The 19,516-nt window shown below is 36.0% G+C and overlaps 1 protein-coding gene across 3 annotated transcripts in view; it reads left to right on the plus strand.

Moving 5' to 3' along the window:
- MARCHF5 (membrane associated ring-CH-type finger 5) overlaps positions 1-19,516 on the plus strand; it is a 51,831-nt gene that overhangs the window by 23,755 nt on the left and 8,560 nt on the right. For 2 of the 3 annotated variants that reach the window (XM_046652660.1, XM_046652658.1), the window contains exons 3-4: positions 1,839-1,949; positions 16,881-17,011. In XM_046652660.1, coding sequence (XP_046508616.1) covers positions 1,839-1,949; positions 16,881-17,011 — 242 coding nt within the window. The remainder of the gene's footprint in view (positions 1-1,838; positions 1,950-16,880; positions 17,012-19,516) is intronic. The other variant, XM_046652659.1, reaches the window with a different exon arrangement.

Below are 19,516 nucleotides of genomic sequence, written 5' to 3' on the forward strand. Positions count from 1 at the left end.
AGCTTAGAAGGGAAAGATATTCACCAGGGATGATGAAGGATGATTCCTGGGAGAAACCTTTCCCAAAGAATCTAGCAAATAAAAGTAATAGTTGTTACAGTTTTATTTTATTTTATAGTATTATTTCATTAATAATATTAACAGTGATATCAATAGCTGTCATTTGCTAACAGGCCCCTACTATTTGCCAGACACTATATTGGTCACTTTGACTATACTATTTTATTTATGCCTCTCAAAAGCTCTGTACAGTAGATATTGTCCTTATTTTACAGATAAGGAAACAGACTCAGCAAATTTATTTAATGGAAGGCCATAGGCTTCTAAGAAGTGAAGAAGCCAGGATTTTAAATTGCTGAATTTCTTGTCACTGTCACTCAGTGAGTCAGCTACCAGGCTACCTATGAATGGTAAATAGTTTCATGTACCATAAGAACTAATAGGGATAATGTGAATTTGAATTTATTTGAGATACTGTTAATAAATTACATGTATGATGTATAAATAAATATATGATGTATAAATAAATATTTTCTATGATTTCACACTCTTGGAATCAAAGGAGAAACATGGCCCAGGAAATATGGCTAGGTGCTTGTACTAGCAAATGGTCTATTCTCTTTTTTTCTTTGTCTCAATATTTGCTCTGCTGGGAATGGAAAGGAACAGCAAATATAGGAAAGAAAAGATGCAGCAACTACAATATCTCATAGGCAGTATTTTCTTTTAACTCTTCTAGACGTTTAAGTTTACTTTATGTATTTTCCCTCCAGATTATACATTCACGTGGATTGAAATTCAAAGATACTAAACACAGTAGGGTATTCAGTGAAAAGTCTTTTTACCATGTCTGCCAGCCATGATGCCAAGTAAGTTACTTACTTAGAGGCCACCATTGTTAGAAGCCTCTGATGTTTCATTCCAGAGTGTTCCTCTTTTTCTTCACTTTCTTTTCCCTCTTCTTCCCTCCCTCCTTCTCTACATTCTTTCTCTCTCTCTCTCTCTCTCTGTCTGTCTCTCTCTCTTTGCGAATAGTAGGGTAGAGTTAAGGGAACAAACAAGGGACAGGGAAATACCCAGAGATTGGCAACTATGGAAAATCATTTCCACTCCTAGGCCTGAAAATACAAGGAAGGGAGCCGTTAAAAGAACTTGACAAGAGCTGTAGCAGAGGAAGAGGGGCTGTTTAACAGGACCTATGGTCTCAGAGAGAGAAATGCAAGCTTCCTCCACTGAAGGAGTCAGGGAAAAAATTCCCTTAACACTTTTTCTACCCTCTGGTTTTCTAGCCATTCCACTCATTATTTGAACACATCAGAAGCTAGAGTGCAGGGTTGCCTGAAAGATGCAGTTTGTTTGGTCGGCCTCCTAATGCACAAAGCAGAGTGGAAAAACATGAAGAGTAAACTTTGAGAGGCAAACAGAATATTGAGCACAATTAGGTTATATGTCAATATGTTCAAGACTATTATACTATATATCCTGTTGTACTTTTTTTTTTTTTCTAACAATATATGGTAGATACTGTTTTATATTAGTTCACAAAGAGGTTTTTTTTCTTTACAGTTACATAGTATTCTATTACATAGATGTATGGCTGTTTATATAACCATTCTTCCATCGATGGACATATAGGCTGTTTCTAATCTTTTACTACTACACACAGTGTTGTCATAAATAACTGTGCAAAATAACTTTATGCACATCTGCAAATTTATCTGTAAGATAAATGACTAGAGTGGAATTGCTGGAGGTCAAAGGGTATGTACTTTTTAACATTAATAGATATCATCAAATTGGCTTCTGTAGAGATTATACCTATTTAATCTTCCCAACAGTGTACTGGAGTGCCTGCTTTTCCATTGTCTTTACCAACATGCTGCTATATACAGAACTAATTATATCTGCTACCTTAGCGTTGATCAAAGCTCAGCAGAATGTTCACTCAGGTATTTTTTCTCTTTTATTATGAAATATTTCATTTGTTGAAAAGGAGTGTAACTACATATGAGAAATAAAGACTAGTAAACTGTCACCCATTTACCTACGCTTCAGGTTTAGAAATAAAATATCCTGGTGAGTTCAACTTTTTATCATTAAGGAATGACTGTTTTATCCATAATAATATTTTGTCTTAAATTTGTATATAATATAGACATAATATAGAATAGACATAATAATATAGTTATACTAGCTTTTTAAAAATTGTTTTATTTTAGAACAATTTTTGATTTACTGAAAAATCGCAAAGATAATACAGAGAGTTCCCATATATCCCACATCCAGTTTCCTCTGTTATTAACATCTTATTTTAGTATGGTACATTTGTTATAATTAATGAAAAAATATTGATACATTTTTATTATCTTAAGTCTATACTTATTTAGATTTCCTTAATTTTTACTTAATGTCTTCATTCTGTTCCAGGATCCTATCCAAGATTTCACATTACATTCAGTCATCTCTCCTTAGGCTCCTCTTGGCTGTAACAGTTCTCAGACTTTCCTTGTTTTTAATGACTTGACAGTTTTGAGATGTACTGGTCAGATGTTTTACAGAGTGCCCCTCAATTGGGAGTTGTCTGGTGTTTTTTCCATTATCTGTTGGGTTATGAGTTTTGGGGAGCAAAGACCATGGTGGTGAAGTACCATTTTCATCACTCACATCAAAGGCACATACTATCAACATCACTTATCACTGGTGATACTGCCCTTGATCCTCTGGCTAAAGTAGTGTTGTCAGCTTTCTCCGCTGTAAGGTTACTCTTTTTCCCCCTTTAATACCAGCTTTTTTTTAATGTTCTTGTGGCATTTGCCCTATTTATCTTTTCTCGCCCTTTTATTTTCTTTTCTTCTGAATTCTTTGTTACATTTATTGTGATACTGATATAGTTGGGTTTTTACTGTCAAATTTTGTGCCTTCTGTTTGTCTTGCCTTGCCCCTTTTTTTCCCCTTTTCTTGACCATCTTCTGGATTGAAGTATTTTTTCCTCTGATACTGTATTTTCTCATATACTAGTTTTTAAGCTTTATACTTTCCCTATTTAGGTGGCTATCCTTGAAAAGTCTTAGCTTTTATCTCTTCAAATATTGCTTCTCCCACATTTTCCCCATTCTCACCTTTAGAACTCTAGTTAGAATTATGTTTGACATTTTCGTTTTATTTTTCATGTCTCAACTTCTTTTTTATGTTTTTCAATTTTTTGGTCTCTATGCTGCAGCATTGTAATTTCTTCTTAACTGTTAGCCAGTTTGCAAATTCTGTCTTCAGCAGTGTCTAATCTTGCAGGGATTTTTTTTCTATAAGTTCTAGTTGTTTCTTAAATGTGCCTGGTCATTTTTAATAGTCTCTTGCTTCTTGTTCATTTATAAGTTATCCTGTATTTTATTACATAGTTCTTATAATCAGATTGATAATTGCATTATCTAAAGCCTTTGGTAGCCTCAATCTGTTGTTTTTCTTCCAGCTCTTGTTCATGATACTTTATTTCTCTTGAGTGTGGGAATTGTGTTCATATCTATAGGCTGTGGAATCTTGAAGGTGAAGGAATGCCAGAAAGGATTTGTACTTGCTGTTCATAGATAACCCAAGAGATGCCACAAATCTGGGATTGCTTTAACCTCTGAGCTTGGGATTTCTCCTGTGGCACAGACAGATTTCTAACCTGAAATCAGCATGCCAGTTAACTGTGGTTACAGATTCTTAGAGGAAACTATCCTCTTCATCATACTTTTCTTCTTGAAGATGACGGTTTTCTTTGTTGTCATGTGGATTTTTTTTCTAGCTTACCCTTTCAGGGCTTATATAACCCTTTTGAGGGTCTCAGCATCAGTTCTCCAGCTTTGTATGGACCCAAAACCTCGTATGACTTATAAAACCCAGTATTTTAGCTTTTCCCCTTGTAATTTTTTTCACTGAAGAAAAAGATCATTTGTCATTATAGAATTTCCCATTTTCTAGATTTTGTTATTACTCACACCCCAAGAATACTTGGGCAATATGTTGCTCTGTCCTCTGCATTTCTTTTATAAATTGGTGGTTAGATTTCATCAGTGAGTTATGCATGATTTTTTTTGGCAAGAATTTTTCATAGATGGTTCTGTGTACTTATAAATCACAACATGAGGCACATAATGTGTCACTGTATTTCAAAGAAGAGACTTTACAGCTGACACCTCAGAACTGCAAAGGATCATAAGAGACAAATTGGATAAGCTAGAAGTAAAGGATAAATTCCTAGAAACATACAACCTACCAAGACTGAGTCATGACAAAATGGAAAATGTGAACAGAACAATAATAAATAAAGAGATCATAAACCTTCGAACAAAGGAAAACCCAGGACCCAGTGGTTTCACTGGTGAATTCTACTGAACATTTAAGGAAGAATTAATGGCAGTCCTTCTCAAACTCTTCCAAAAAATTGAAGAGGAGAAAACACTCCCAAACTCATTTTATGAGGCCAGCATTACCCTGATACCAAAACTGGATAATGACATTACAAGAAAAGAAAACTATGGGCCAATATCCCTGATGAATATAGATGCAAAAATTCTGAACAAAATACTAGCAAACCAAATTCAGCAGCACGCTAAAAGGATCATACACTACAGTCAAGTGGAATTTATTCTTGGCATGCAAGGATGGCTCAACATCTGCAAATCAATCAATGTGTTGACAACACATTAATAGATTGAAAGATAAAAGTTGTATCTCAATAGATACAGAAAAAAAATCATTTGACAGAATTCAACATCTTTTCTTGATAAAACTGTCAACAAATTGGGTATGGAAGGAATACACTTCAACAAAATAAAGGCCATATATGACAAACTCACAGCTAACATCATACTCAACAGTGAAAGATTAAAAGCTTTCTCCTTAGGATCAAGAATAAGGCAAGGGCATCCACTCTCACCACTCCTGGTTACCATAGTACTGGAAGTTCTAGCCAGAGCAGTTAGGCAAGAAAAAGAAATAAAAGGCATCCAAATTGGGAAAAAAGAAGTAAAATTGTCTTTGTTTGCAGATGATATGATCTTATATATAGAAAATCCTAAAGACTCCATCAAAAAACTGTTAAAACTAGGGGCCGGCCCAGTGGTGCAGTGGTTAAGTTCACATGTTGTACTTCGGCGGCCCAGGGTTCACCAGTTCAGATCCCTGGTGCAGACCTACGCACCACTTGTCAAGCCATGCTGTGGCAGGCGTCCCACATATAAAGTAGAAGAAGATGGACATGGATGTTAGCTCAGGGCTGACCTTCCTCAGCAAAAAGAGGAGGATTGGCAGCAGATGTTAGCTCAGGGCTAATCTTCCTCAAAAAAAAAAAAAAAACTGTTAAAACTAATAAATGAATTCAGTAAAGTTACAGGATACAAAATCATTGTATAAAAATCAGTTACATTTCTATACACCAACCACAAACTATCTGAAAAAAAAATCCCAAATATAATATAAAAAATAAAACAGGAATAAAACTAAAAGTTACGAGACATTGATGCACGAAAAATTGAAGGAGACACAGATAAATGGAAAGATCCCATGTTCATGAATTGAAAGAATTAATACTGTTGAAATGTTTGTACCACAGAAAACTATAGATTCAGCGCAATCCCTATCAAAATTCCAATGGCATTTTTCACAGATGTAGAAATAATAATCCTAAAATTTGATGGAACCACAAAAGACCCTGAACAACCAGAATAATCCTGAGAAAAGAACAAAGTGGAAGGCATCACATTTCCTGATTTCAAACTTTGTTATAAGGGTGTAGTAATCAACCAATGTGGTATTGGCATAAAAACTGACACAAAGACCAATAGAACAGAATCAAGATCCCAAAATAAACCCACGCATATAAGTTCAACTAATATTTGACAAGGGAGCCAAGAATACTCAATTGGGAAAGAATAGTCTCTTCAATAAATGGTATTGGAAAAACTAGGTGTTCACATGCAAAAGAATGAAATTGGACCCCTATCTTATACCGCTCACAAAAATTAACTCAAAATACATTAAAGACTTAAATATAAAACCTCAAACTGTAAGACTTCTAGAAGAAAACATAGAGGGAAAGCTCCTTGACATTGGTCTTAGCAATTATTTCTTTGGCTATGACACCAAAAGCACAAGCAACAAAAGCAAAACTAAACAAGTGGGACTACATCAAACTGAAAAGCTTCTGCACATCAAAAGAAACAGTCAGCAACCTGTGGAATAGGAGAAAAATATTTGCAAACTATCTACCTGGTAAGGGGTAAATATTCAAAATGCATAAGGAATTCATACAACTCAGTAGCTTTAAAAAATCTGATTTAGAAATAGGCAAAGGACTTGAATAGACATTTTCCAAAGAAGACATACAAATGGCCAACCAGTGCGTAGAAAGATGCTCAACATCACTAATCATCAGGGACATGCAAATCAAAACCACAATGAGATATCATCTCACACCTGTTAGAATGGCTGTTATCAAAAAGACACAAGACAAGTGTTGCAACACTATGGAGAAAAGGGAATCCTTGTGTACTGTTAGTGGGAATGTAAATTGGTACAGCCACTATGGAAAACAGTATGGAGATTACTTACAAAATTGAAAATAGATCTATCATATCCAGCAACCCCACTTCTGAGTAGATATCCAAAGGAAACAAAATCACTATCTTGAAGAGATCCCTGTACCCCCATGTTCATTGCAGCATTATTCACAATAGCCAAGACATGAAAACAACCTAACTGTCCATTGACAGAATGGATAGAGAAAATGTATTGAGTGTGTGTGTGTGTGTGTGCACACACATACATACAGTGGCATATTCAGCTGTTTAAAAAAAAGGAAATCCCACCCTTTTTAACAACATGGGTGGTCTTAACGACATTATGCTAAGTGAAATAAGTCATAGAGAGAGATAAATACTGTATGTTCTCACTTACCTGTATAATCTAAAATAGCCAAACTCATAGAAATAGAATGGTGATTGCTGGAGGGTAGGGGATATTGGGAGATGTTGGTCAAAGGGTACAAACTTCCATCTAAAAGATGAATGAAGGGGCCACCCCGTGGCCTAGTGGTTAAGTTCACATGCTCCACTTCCGCAGCCCACGGTTTCATGGGTTCAAATCCTCAGCATGGACCTAGTACCACCCATCAAGCTGTGCTGAGGCGGCTTCCCATATAGCAGAACTAGAAGGACCTACAACTAGACTATACAACTGTGTACTGGGGGACTTTGGGGAGAAGGAAAAAAAAAAGATTGGCAACAGGTGTTAGCTCAGGGCCAATCTTTAAAAATAATTAAATAAAGGATGAATAGGTTCTAGGGATCTGCTGTACAGTATGGTGACTATAATTAACAATACTGTGTTATATACATGAGAGTTGAGAGTAGATCTTAAGTGTTACCACCACTAAAATGGTAATTATGTAAGGGAATTGAGGTGATAACTAACATTATAGTAATCATTTATTAATATATATGTATATCAAATCATCACATTGTGCACCTTTAACTTAATATGTTATATGTCAATATCAATAAAGCTGAAAAAATGTGTAGTTGTCTTTCTTTCTTTCTTTCTTTCTTTTTAAAGATTTTATTTTTCTCCCCAAAGCCCCCTAGTACATAGTTGTGTATTTTTTTAGTTGTGGATCCTTCTAGTTGTGGCATGTGGGGTGCCGCCTCAGCGTGGCTTGATGAGCTGTGCCATGTCCACACCCAGGATTCCAACTGGCAAAACACTGGGCTGCCTGCAGCAGAGCGTGTGAACTTAACCACTCAGCCATGGGGCCAGCCCCAGTTGTCTTTCTTTTTATGATAAGACTGATCACTGGATACAGGTGTTATCACTGATGTATCCAGTAAAGTTCCCTGTCAGCTTCCACCTACTGATTTTTAGCAGAGATTAATGATATTTTATTCACTGCCTGCAGATCTATTATTTCATTAAGTCGTACAGAAGAATGACATGGTAATTCTTTAGTTCTTTCTGCATTTATTAGCTTAGAATCTTTATGTAAAGATGAACCCAAAAGGGATTGCTGAGTCAGAATATAAATCGCACATAGACTTTTGCTAGATGTTGCCAGATTCCCCTCCATAGGTACTATACCTTTTGTGTGTCCACCTGCAATGGACAAGTGTGCCTCTTTGCTTGCGGCTTTGCCAACAGAATGTGTTGACTGAAATTTTAGCGAGTCTCTTAGGTAAGAAAAGCTATCTCATAGTTTAAATTTACATTTCTTTATGAGTGAAGCAGTTAAACCATTGGAAAGCAAGTAAGAATGCTGTAGATTGAAAAGGGGTACTATAAAGTAAGTATTAAATATATTTTTGCCAAATTTAAAAAACATTTTTCATGGCTTCAACTCTATGGGCATTTTGTGTTTAATATTTTCTAAGCTATCAGTTACTAAGAACAGTCTTGTTTTCCTCTAACCACATGGCCCTTTAACATGAATTCAACCTGTTACTTTTCTGACTGCTCTCATAAAATAAATTATTGGCTTATTTCACTGCTTGAAAACCAATGTAGACTTAAAAATTCAAGTACTTTCTTCATATTCATGAGGTTCTAATAATACTTAGACTTAGCCATTAGAGAAGTGTTTTATTTTTACTTTGTTTTATATCCAGGTTCCTATGGATGATCAAATAAATTTAGGACCGGCCCCGTGCCTCAGTGGTTAAGTTCACGCACTTTGCTATGGTGGCCCAGGGTTTCGCGGGTTCAAATCCTGCACACGGACATCAAGCCACATTGAGGCGGCATCCCACATGCCACAACTGGAAGGACCCATAACTAAAAATACATGACTATGTACCGGGGGGCTTTGGTGAGAAAAAAGAAAACTAAAATCTTAAAAAAAAAAATTTTAAAGCCAAAATCCTCTGCCATAGTGATCCAGTCTTTGAATACCCTCTGTTGTCAAGGTATGTAGTTAGACATCTCATTAGGTTTTTGGGTCTCATTTATATACCCTCTTATGAGGCAGATGACTAAGATACCTTCAAACTAAGGATTTCTTGGGGCTGGCCCTGTGGCCTAGTGGTTAAGTTCAGTATGCTCCACTTCAGCAGCCCATGTTCAGTTCCCAGGCATGGACCTTCACCACTCATCGGCAGCCATGCTGTGGTGGTGACCCACATACAAAATAGAGGAAGATTGGCACAGATGTTAGCTTAGGGCTAATCTTGCTCAGGAAAAAAAAATAAGAATTTCTTGTTTTTATTGCTGGGTCACTTCTGCTCTTGTTCCCAAGATATAAAAGTTTTAAGAAGATTAGTTTTAAAAAGTATCCTCAACAGTGTGAGACTTTCTGTGTGTACATGCTGTGTATAAATACAGGCAGCTGAATTATAGATCCGAAACATAATTACAGAATCTTTAAAAAAAAAAAGGTAATTACTAACAAAAGGTCTAAATTCTGTAAGTCTGATGTCTTCCTTCTGCCTCTTCATTCCTGGATTTCCTGGCTTTGTAAATTTTCCTTCTCTTCTTTGGCCCAGACCTTTAAGCAAAAAGGATCTATTTTTTATTTCTTACCTGAGAATTTCCTGAAACAGTCTTACTTTTATACCAAAGATTTATACCATAAATTTTTCCCCAAACATCTGTCTTGGATTATACCTCCTATCCCAAAATTCTGTTATGCTTAAACTTAGTTTGCCACTTTTGAAAGAACTAATAACTGACATAACACTAATAGCTACGTAACACTAAGTACTGAAGAGCTTCGTATGCGTTATCTTAATTTTCACAAAATCTCTGAGGTATATAATGTCTTTATGGAACAGATACAGAAATTGAGGTCCAGAAATAGCAGACCCAACCTAATCCTTACCTACCTACCTTCTTGCCTCCTAAGTAGCCTAACATGAGCTTCTCATACAAAAGGAAAAAGAAAGGAAACAGTAATGTCAGGTTGACTTTCCTCAGGGTTATGGTTACCTGAATTTTGTGATAACCCTTTGTTATTCTCTAAAAAGTAGTTTTCTTATTAATAAAAGTAATTGTATTCTCATCATGGAAAATTTGAAAAATATAGGTATGTTTAAAGAAGAAAAAAGAATGTAATAACAGTCCCTTGGTATATATGTACTATGTGTATAATTAATATTGCCGTCTGTTTGGGTTTTTGTTTTTTTGTTTTTGGGGGGGTTTTTTGAGGAAGATTAGCCCCGAACTAACATCTGCCACCAATCCTCCTCTTTCTGCTTAGGGAGACTGGCCCTGAGCTAACATCCGTGCCCATCTTCCTCTACTTTATATGTGGGACATCTTCCACAGCATGGCTTGATGAGCAGTGCCATGTCTGCACCTGGGCTCCAAACCGGCAAACCCCGGACCACCGAAACAGAACGTGCAAACTTAACTGCTGTGCCACTGGGCTGGCCCCTTGCTGTCTGTTTTTATGTATTCATTAATGTTAATTGATGATGGTGTTTCAGCACACCTTAAAGAAATTTTTCAACTTTTTATTTTGAAATTCAAAGAATTTAATACCTTAGGCATGGTTTTCTCTAGAAAGCAGACAAATAAAACATTCTTTTCTCTAGGAAGTTTTAATGTTTCTTGATCCTTTCCAACTCAATTCTCTTTTATATGAAGCTCCACTAGATTGATACTACTTTCTCTTTCTTTGTGCTCACTTTGGATACAAAATCTTGAGGATTCCGTTCTAATTTATTCTGACTTTAAGTAATCTGTTATAAGATTAGTTTTCCTAAAATATCTTTTTTATTTTAGCATGTCTCTCACCAGGAACTTCCTTCCTACTTATTGTGTCGTGTTCTTCAAAGGTCAAGGTTTCTATCAATTAACACCCATATCAGCTTTTAAAAAAATGTATAAACCCTTTCAATATAAAGTCTTTTGCCTCTAGTTAGAAAGTGTTTTAGCATGCCTCCTTTTCAGATCAAAGACTTCAAGTCTAGGTCAAGATTCACTCATACATACATACAGCAATTTAAAACCTCTTTATATCCTTATCCCTGTGTAATCTTTACTTAAAAATTCAGAAACATGTTTCTGCATAGTTTGTACCATACTATCATACATTTATTAATTTTACCTAAAAGTTTTTCAGTTGTTTAATGTATGTTGTTTGTCCCTAACTAGATTGTAGGGCTCCTTGGAGGCAGAGGCTAGTGTGTTAAATTTTATTTACATTTATTTTAGTGCATAGTAAAATGCTATGTATACAGTAGGTGCTTAATAAGTACTTAGTAGTTGACCTTATAGTCTATGGGCTTTTCTAATGACGATAAATTTAAGCTTTCCTTTGGCACAAACTATGTAATCATAAAGAGGTACTATGATGATCTTTAGTTACTATTCATGGTAATATGCTCTCTGTATACACACAGAGGAATGGTACTCATCTGCTTTGACTCTGGATCTTTTATTCTTCAGGGTTGTTTGACTTTTTGTTTTGTTTTGAGGATTTTTTGTCAGTTATTGTTAGTCTGGTTATCTAAAAAATTGGCCAAGAACGTATCCTTTCTTCTTTGTCTACAATCTAATGACTAATTTCTTGTTATTAAGCAAAGCCTGAGTTTGCAGAATGTTTGTTCTTACATAGAAATGGTAAACTCTCAGCCTGCAAGCAGAGCAATCAAAGATGAAACTTACATAAGCTTGCCTGAGGCTCTTAGATCTAGCCTCCAAAGTCTAGTATTTAAAACAGTGATGAATGCTGGAGAAAGAGTTAAAACTCTTTAGTATCTCATCAGAATTCTCACATACTTTTAACTCTTAATGGAGTTGTTGTGATATTGTTTCATGTCTTCAATAAAATCCACATTTGTTGACTTGAAACCATATAATTAATACTTTTTTAAAAAAGTCCTTTTTTCACAACAGATTGAGTCAAATATTTGTCATGGAGTGCTGCAGCTAGGTCCCATGCCATTGTATTATAATACCCTGTGGAACAGGCCAAAGTGCCTTTGTATACTACCAGATACCATGTGCTGAGATAGCTGTAGCCTAGAGAGTCCCTGAGAGTGATGCCAATCATCATCAAAAAGCATTTTTTTAAGCACCTATCTGTACATGGTTCTATCCTAGGCACTGTACAAAACGAGTTAAACAGACATGGCCCCTGCCCCCTGGGAGTTTTCAATCTAAGATGATGCTGGCATGGACAGACATAAAGGATATTGAGACAACTGAACAAACATTGAACAAGAACATAAAGTACTAACATTATGCACAAGCAAAGGGGTAAGTGCCTTTTGTGGGATAGTATGTAAAGGAAGCCTTATGGGACACGAACAGGGTGGGGTAAAGCTATTAGTCAACCTCTATCAGGTTAGGTTAGTTTCCATTGGGAAATTGGGTTTCCTTACAGACTTAAAGTAGGGACAGAACATTTCAGAAATAGAGTGCAACAAAAAGAAGACTTCGAACAAGCAGAGTAGTTTAGAACTATATTTTTGGACTCCTTGTGCCTCCAAAAATCTCCAATTCTGTATGGTTCTGAATCTGAAAGTGGGGTTGATGTTTTGGCTTAGCAAGTTGGCATTTGAGTTCGGTCTAGGTCAAAACTAGTTCAATGCAAAGCAAAAAGCAAATTAAAAAAACTTGGAAACTTGAGTAGCTTCTGTAAGTGGTCTATTTTGCTTGTTAAATCTCTTTTATGAACCATTTGCCGCTTAACAGAAACCTTGGTGTTCATGGGAGCTGTTATCTTCTCATGAACTTCTACAAGATTATCTTGTGAAACATCTATATATGCTCATTAAAGTACGTTCTATGTTAGAAACTTCAGCACTCTGGCAACATATAGAAATTATTTCTTAAGAATTGGTCAGAGGTGTTTTTGAGGATACCTTTCTATCTCAGAGAAAGGTCCTGGGAATTCTGGGTGTTATTCTAAGCAGTGCCAGGAGATGTTGAACAGTAAGTACTACCTGCCCTTCAGTCATTAATTTCTTATCTTCCAAGATGTGCCTTGAACACCATGCATACATAGACTTGAATTTAAATCACAGCTGCAGCAAATCTACTTTTGCAGTGTCTGCCAGATAAAAATGATTCCTGCTTCTTCAATAGACATGGACTTAGGAGTTTCCCCAATAGTTCTCAGGCCACTGATGTCATTCAAATATGCAATGTGAAAATTTGAATTTACCGAGATTTTAGGGTGTAGTTGTTTTTTTTTTTTTTTTACAAAAGAATTCACAATAGATTTCCTTTTAACTGCAGGCTTCCCTGGTGCCCTTTAAATTATTGGATTTTCAAAACTTGTATTTATACAGAGTTTCTTCAATTGCCATCTATTGTATAAATGCAGTACTGTTGAAAACATAAGTGCTAAAGCCCACTGAAGCATTAAAAATTCAATAATGCCTTTTTAAAATATTGAAGCCTTTTAATATTTTATATGTTTAACTTTTGAGGTTCATTTATTCATACTTCTTCCTCCCCATTAGAATTGAAGTTTTCAAGAGCTAGAGTCTTTCCTTTCCTCACTTCCTATAACTCCTTGTGCTGTAATCTCACAATAAGTAGAAGCTAGTGACTGTTGCTGTTTTCATTTTATAACCCCAAGTCATGGGATAGTAGTGCATGATAAGCTTCCTAATAGAAAGAGTATGATTTCGGGACTGTCATCCAGAGGATTTTAGTAATTGTTCTTAATCACCAAATAGCTTGCCTAAATAATCTTTACCTCTCAGAAATACCTCCCCTATGTGACAGTATATTATTCTAATGGTATGTTTACCACTAGGCATTTGTGCTTCCTTTTAAATATTAAACTAATCTTGGTCTAGTCTGTCTGAAAGAGGCTTGAGAGGTTTAGTTTAGGCAAAATAAACTTAAAACAAAAGCCTGGACAGAATTTTGTCAGAAAAACTGGAATTAGGTACTATAAAATGCAGCCAGTTTGTCTTAATATATTTTGCATATGACTCAAGGGATGAGTAGAAAATTTCCAAAAGGAAGTATGAGAATTTTTTGTTTGTTTTTGCTTGTACAAAAAGGATTTACACAGGAAGAAAATTGAGCTCATTATGTTAGAATCTTCTGAGATCTTTAAAGGAAAGACAATTCAAATATCTCGAGATTGTCCATGTTTGTGATAGATAAAAGCAGTACTGATGGATTACTTTTTAGGAATTGTGTTTTCGTCCAAGTGACTGGTTACTTTTTTTAGGAATTATCTTGCTTCACTCCATCAATAGATAGTTCCAAGTATCTGTGGAAAAGTAGGAGGAAAAAGGTACCTTCTTTCCTCATAAATCAGAATTTATAAGAAAATAGTCTTATAACTTGGTCTCAGTGCAGAATAATGAAAAAGGAAGACCTAGAGATCTTCATGTCGTATAGTTTGAAATAAGTACCTCAGTAGAGAATTCAGCAAATAGTTGAGAGTCATAAGAATTTGAGATTCATCAGTAAGCAAAACAAAAAGGTTATTTTCCCTTTGGAGCTTATGTTCTAGTTCAGGAGTAAGCCAACTTTTTCTGTAAAAAAATAGCTAGTAAATATTTTAGGCTTTGCATGTGGCCATGTTGCAGTAAAACTTTCTTTACAAAAACAGGCTGCCAGCTTGATTTGGCCCATGGGCATAGTTTCCCAACCCCTATTCTAGTAGATGGAAACAGAATTAATAAGTAAATTAGACTATGTTAGGTGATAAGTACTTTGGGAAAAAGAAAAATGGAGCAGAGTAATCAAGTAGGGAGTATGATGAGGCAGAAGTTAGCCAGGTGGTGCTCACTGAGGTCAAGAAGAAGAGGAGGGACCAGCAAAGGAGACTGAAAAGTGAGTGACTGGTGAGAGGGAAAGAAAGCCAAGAGATGGTGATGTCCTGGAAATGCAGTGAAGAGCCTTATATTGGGAAGAAGGGAAAGTCTGTGTCAGATGTTGCTGATAGGCCAAATAAGAGGAAGGCCGAGATTAAACCATTGGATTTAACTATGTGTAGGTTGTTAGTGACCTTGATGAGCAGTTTTGGTGGAGTGGGTTTAGGAGAGAATTGAAGGAGAGAGTAAGTGACAACAGATGTCTTGAGGAATTTTGTTGTAAAGGGAGCAAAGAAATGGAGCAAGAGAAGAGTTTGCTTTAAGATAAAAGAAATAGTGACACATTTGTTTGATGGAAATAATCCATAAAGAGTAGGGGGGAAATGATGTAGGAGAATAGGAGAGAATTGCTGGAGCTGTGGCTTTGAGTTGGCAAGGGATGGGGTCTGGTGTATAAGTGAAGGGAATGACTTCAGATAGGTGTGATGCTGTAGATGGGTACGTGTGCTGTAGAGAGTCTGTAGTTGTTCCCTTGTGGCTTGAATTTTTTGATTAAAGAATTACCAAAAGAGAATATGAAAGTTGAAGTGTTGAGGTTTTATATGTACCTATAGCCCTTAACTTTTAATACCAGCTTTTGATGGATCTTTGGTGACTCACTAGAAGGACTTTTATTGTGCCCTCTGAGGGAGTTATAAACTTAACCCAGCAAAGTTGTCTATTTTAAGGATTAAACCCTACGTTATGAGACTGAATAATAATGCATGTAGTGCCTGTGGCACAGCACCTGGTATCATGTAGACAATCAAAAAATACTATTATTAGAGGATGTAGAGTCAGTATGCACTGAAGTAGGCTTACTTTATCTCTTTGGTCCCAAAAGATACTTTGTCATAGTTTTAAATGTTATGTAAGTCAAATTTGACAATAGTAAATAAATACGCTAAATTTAAGTCATAGGTCCTTTGACGTCTCTCCTACTGGTCTTTCTACTTGTGGTCTCTCTTTATACAGTGACTAATGATATTTCTGGCTCCAATGATCAGGGCGAAGTATTGATCAGGGCTCCACAGATGGATGCTTGTTCTTATATGTTTAATTATTTTACCATCATCTTGCTATGTTAGTTTTTATGTACTATTAAAATAAATTGTTTCCGTGTACAGCATCCTCCTGTAGATTGTAAGCCCCCAGAAGGTAGGTAATAATGTTAAATATTTCTAAGAAAATGTCTCAAGTAATAGTTTGTATGTAGAGGATATTCAACAAATAATGATTACTAAATCATGGTTTCATTTTCCTTCGGTTAAACTTAGATATCCAATTCTTTAGGCCTTACTCTAATTCACTTCCACTATTCTGAGAAATTCTGGAGCTAAATTATATTGAACTTAATGGCAGTTCTTAGAATACCTCCAAATGTGGCTATTCCAGGCAACTTCTAGAGAAAGATGGTAGCCAAATTCCACAATAAGCACATAATAGCAGCAGCATACTTGGCACATACAGCTGTTGGAATGCCACAGAAACTGGCATCATGATCATTAAAAGAAGTTTGTTAGAAAATAATATTCAACTGAATATAGCATACTGAAAATCAAAGTAAGATAGATTGACTTTATGTAACTGTAAGAAAATAGCCTAGGTTACTACCTTCGTACATTGTACCAAGGAAGTGATGAGTGAAGTCAAAGAAGTGATATTCTTACCAAGTACTAAAGAATCTAATTATGGCCAGGAACTGTTTGGGAAGAACAAGCTGAAATGGCCATTTCATTCTGCAGTAGCCAGTGTGATTAAAAGATAGAGTGAGAGAATTATTTCCTTTAAAAGAAGCAGCTGTATTTGAGGCTTTACTCTTAGGGTTACTGATAAAAATTAAAATGTGAAGACGCTATTTCCTAGAATTTAGGAAGTAAAACTTAGCTGTTTGTGCAAATGGCTGAGAAATTCTAAATTTATTTAAATCTAGGTTGCTAGCTCATTTATAACAGTTATTTCTAAAGCATCAGAACATCCAACTTCATAAAAATATTTTAGATCTATGGAAAATATTGAACAAGCCATTTGAAAAAAAAAAATCTGTCTTGTGTTGAACCTTTCCTTGTTTTCTTTGTATTATAGGTCCAGTTGTTTACGTCTTGGATCTTGCAGATAGACTGATCTCAAAAGCCTGTCCATTTGCTGCGGCGGGAATAATGGTTGGCTCTATCTATTGGACAGCTGTGACTTATGGAGCAGTGACAGTGATGCAGGTTCACTATTTTACTCTTTTCAATGATACTACTTTTGATGTGAAGATCTATTAAAAAGATTTTTGTTAGGAGTTTTAAAATTTATTATTTTGAACAAGTAGTAACATTCTATGGCTTAAAAATGAAAAAACATGTAAAAAGTTATCTAGAGAAAAGTCTTCTTACTCCTGTCCTTCACTTGTCCAGGTTCCCCCTCACCTCCGCAGGTAGCCACTGTTAGTTTCAGATATATTCTTCCAAACTTTCTTTGGGCTTATGCAAGAAAAATATGTTCTTACACACACTGGGGTTTTTTTTGGCGGGGGGGGGGGGGGGGTTGCCTTAAAGGAAACATGTTAGAGCTGCATCCTTCTTTTTTCACAAACAATGAATCATGGAGATCTTTTTATATAAATATGCAGAAATCTGCATAGCATTCGATGTATAGAATTACAACAATTTACCAACCAGTCTCTTGTTAATTAGACCATTAGTTGCTTTTGGGTTTTTTGCTGTTACAAAACAATGCTATAATCAATAACTTGATGAAGATTAGAGAGACTTAAATTTCAAGATATAGTCCCAGGCCCCTGACTCTTCTCTGTTTATACCCCTTCCTTAAAGATTTCCAGCTATCATCTCTGTGCTTTTTGTGTTTAGATCTATGTCTTTTGCTCTCCTCTTTCCCCAAATCCAGTCCTACAATAGCAGCTCGACCCTTCTCTTTAAATGACCTCTTGTGACTTCACACTCAATATTATTGAAATGAAATTTGTCTTTTCCTCAATTTGAATCCTAAATTTATTCCCCATTATAATTTCTCTATACCTTTGATTCCTACTATTATTTTCCCATCTACTCAATTTATATTCTACATTCTTAGGATTACCTTAATTCTTTCTACTTCACAGCCCAAGATCCAGTCCACTGACCAAGTCCAAGCAGTTTCCATTCTGGTATGTCTTCCATCTATGACTTCCTCCCATGGCTTTACTGCCCAACTTCTTATCATTCCCCCATCATACCTGGATGGCTAAAGGAGCCATTAGATTGGTTTCTTTAACTTTATTCTCTTCTGTCCATCTATCCTTCCAAAAGAATCTTCCTAAAATAATACCTTCAACATCTTACTCCAAGCTTACTGTCTTCTCTGCCTTAAGTAGTGATTTTCAAAAGCTGCACCTAGATTAGTTGTAACTCAGTAAGTTAACACACTTTGGTTTGTAGATGATATAACTTGCTTTTTTCTTTAATATAAATCAGAGAGTGCATGGAAGAAAAAGGGATCGAAGGAGTTATATGTAATGTTCTAGAAATTGCACACAATCTCTCTATGCCAGGGTCCATGGTAAGCAGCCTTTCTGGTTGCTCCCTTAATTGTCATGGTGAGACAGAGTATTGCAAGGCTTTTTCATAAAATGTTGATAACACTGCAAACATCTGCGTATAGTCACTGGAATGGATCACAAATAGTAAACCATCGTTTGTCTTGAGTGTAGTGGATAAAGATTGAGAATCTGTGACTTGAAAGAGATTTCCTTAACCTGATTTGTTATGCAGCGCCCTTCACAATCTTATTTCATTCTATTTTGAAACCATTGGGCTGTCTCCTCCAACCCATCCTTATGTTGTTTTTTTGTCTGTTTTGTTTTTTTCTTCTTTTTCTCCCCAAAGCCCCCCAGTACGTAGTTGTATACTGTAGTTGTGGTCCTTCTGGTTGTGCTTTGTGGGACGCCGCCTCAGCATGGCTTGATGAGTGGTGCCATGTCTGCGCCCAGGATCTGAATGAGCGAAACCCTGGGCCACCGAAGCAGAGCGTGTGAACTTAACCACTCAGCCACGGGGCCAGCCCCCCTTATGTTATTTTGTTTTTTACCTCTGTCCCTTGGCTTATATCACCCTCCTGCCGAATACCTGTTCTTCCAGTCTTCTCTCTACTTGTCCAAATCTAAACCCCTTTTCAGGTCTTAGTTCCCCAGCCACTTTTTCTTCATAAAATCTACTAGGCAACTCCTGGCTGCTGTGATTTCTTCTTCATCTGCATTCATGACATTTTCATTCCTCAGATGACAGCTAATCTTGTGCTGACCAAGTGATATTTCTTATACAGAGTACCTAAGTTATTTAATTTTCTCTGTATTTAGGCCTTATTTTTCCTATTAGAAGGTAATTTCCTTGAAACTTGAGACTATCTTATACTTAATATTCCCTACATAGCACATGTATAGAGACTAACACTTGAAAGGCTTTCATAAATATTGATTTTTTTAACATATGATCAGTTCTAACAGGTTTGTTTGACTGATTATATTCTCTACAATGATTTGTTAAACTCCAATAATCAGTATCAGTACATTATTAGATCAAGGAGGTTCAGGATGATTCACTGGGACTCAAAGACCTGAAAACTTAGAGCAGATTATACATTATTTAATGTACAAATACATTATACAGATATTTATTTTTGCAGATGGGGAAATTAAGGCCCTCTGATATTGAGTGATTTCTCTTAAGACCTAATTGACC

The sequence above is a fragment of the Equus quagga genome, chromosome 2 (genome assembly GCF_021613505.1).
Source record: "Equus quagga isolate Etosha38 chromosome 2, UCLA_HA_Equagga_1.0, whole genome shotgun sequence".
In the NCBI taxonomy this organism is placed as follows: Eukaryota; Metazoa; Chordata; class Mammalia; order Perissodactyla; family Equidae; genus Equus; species Equus quagga.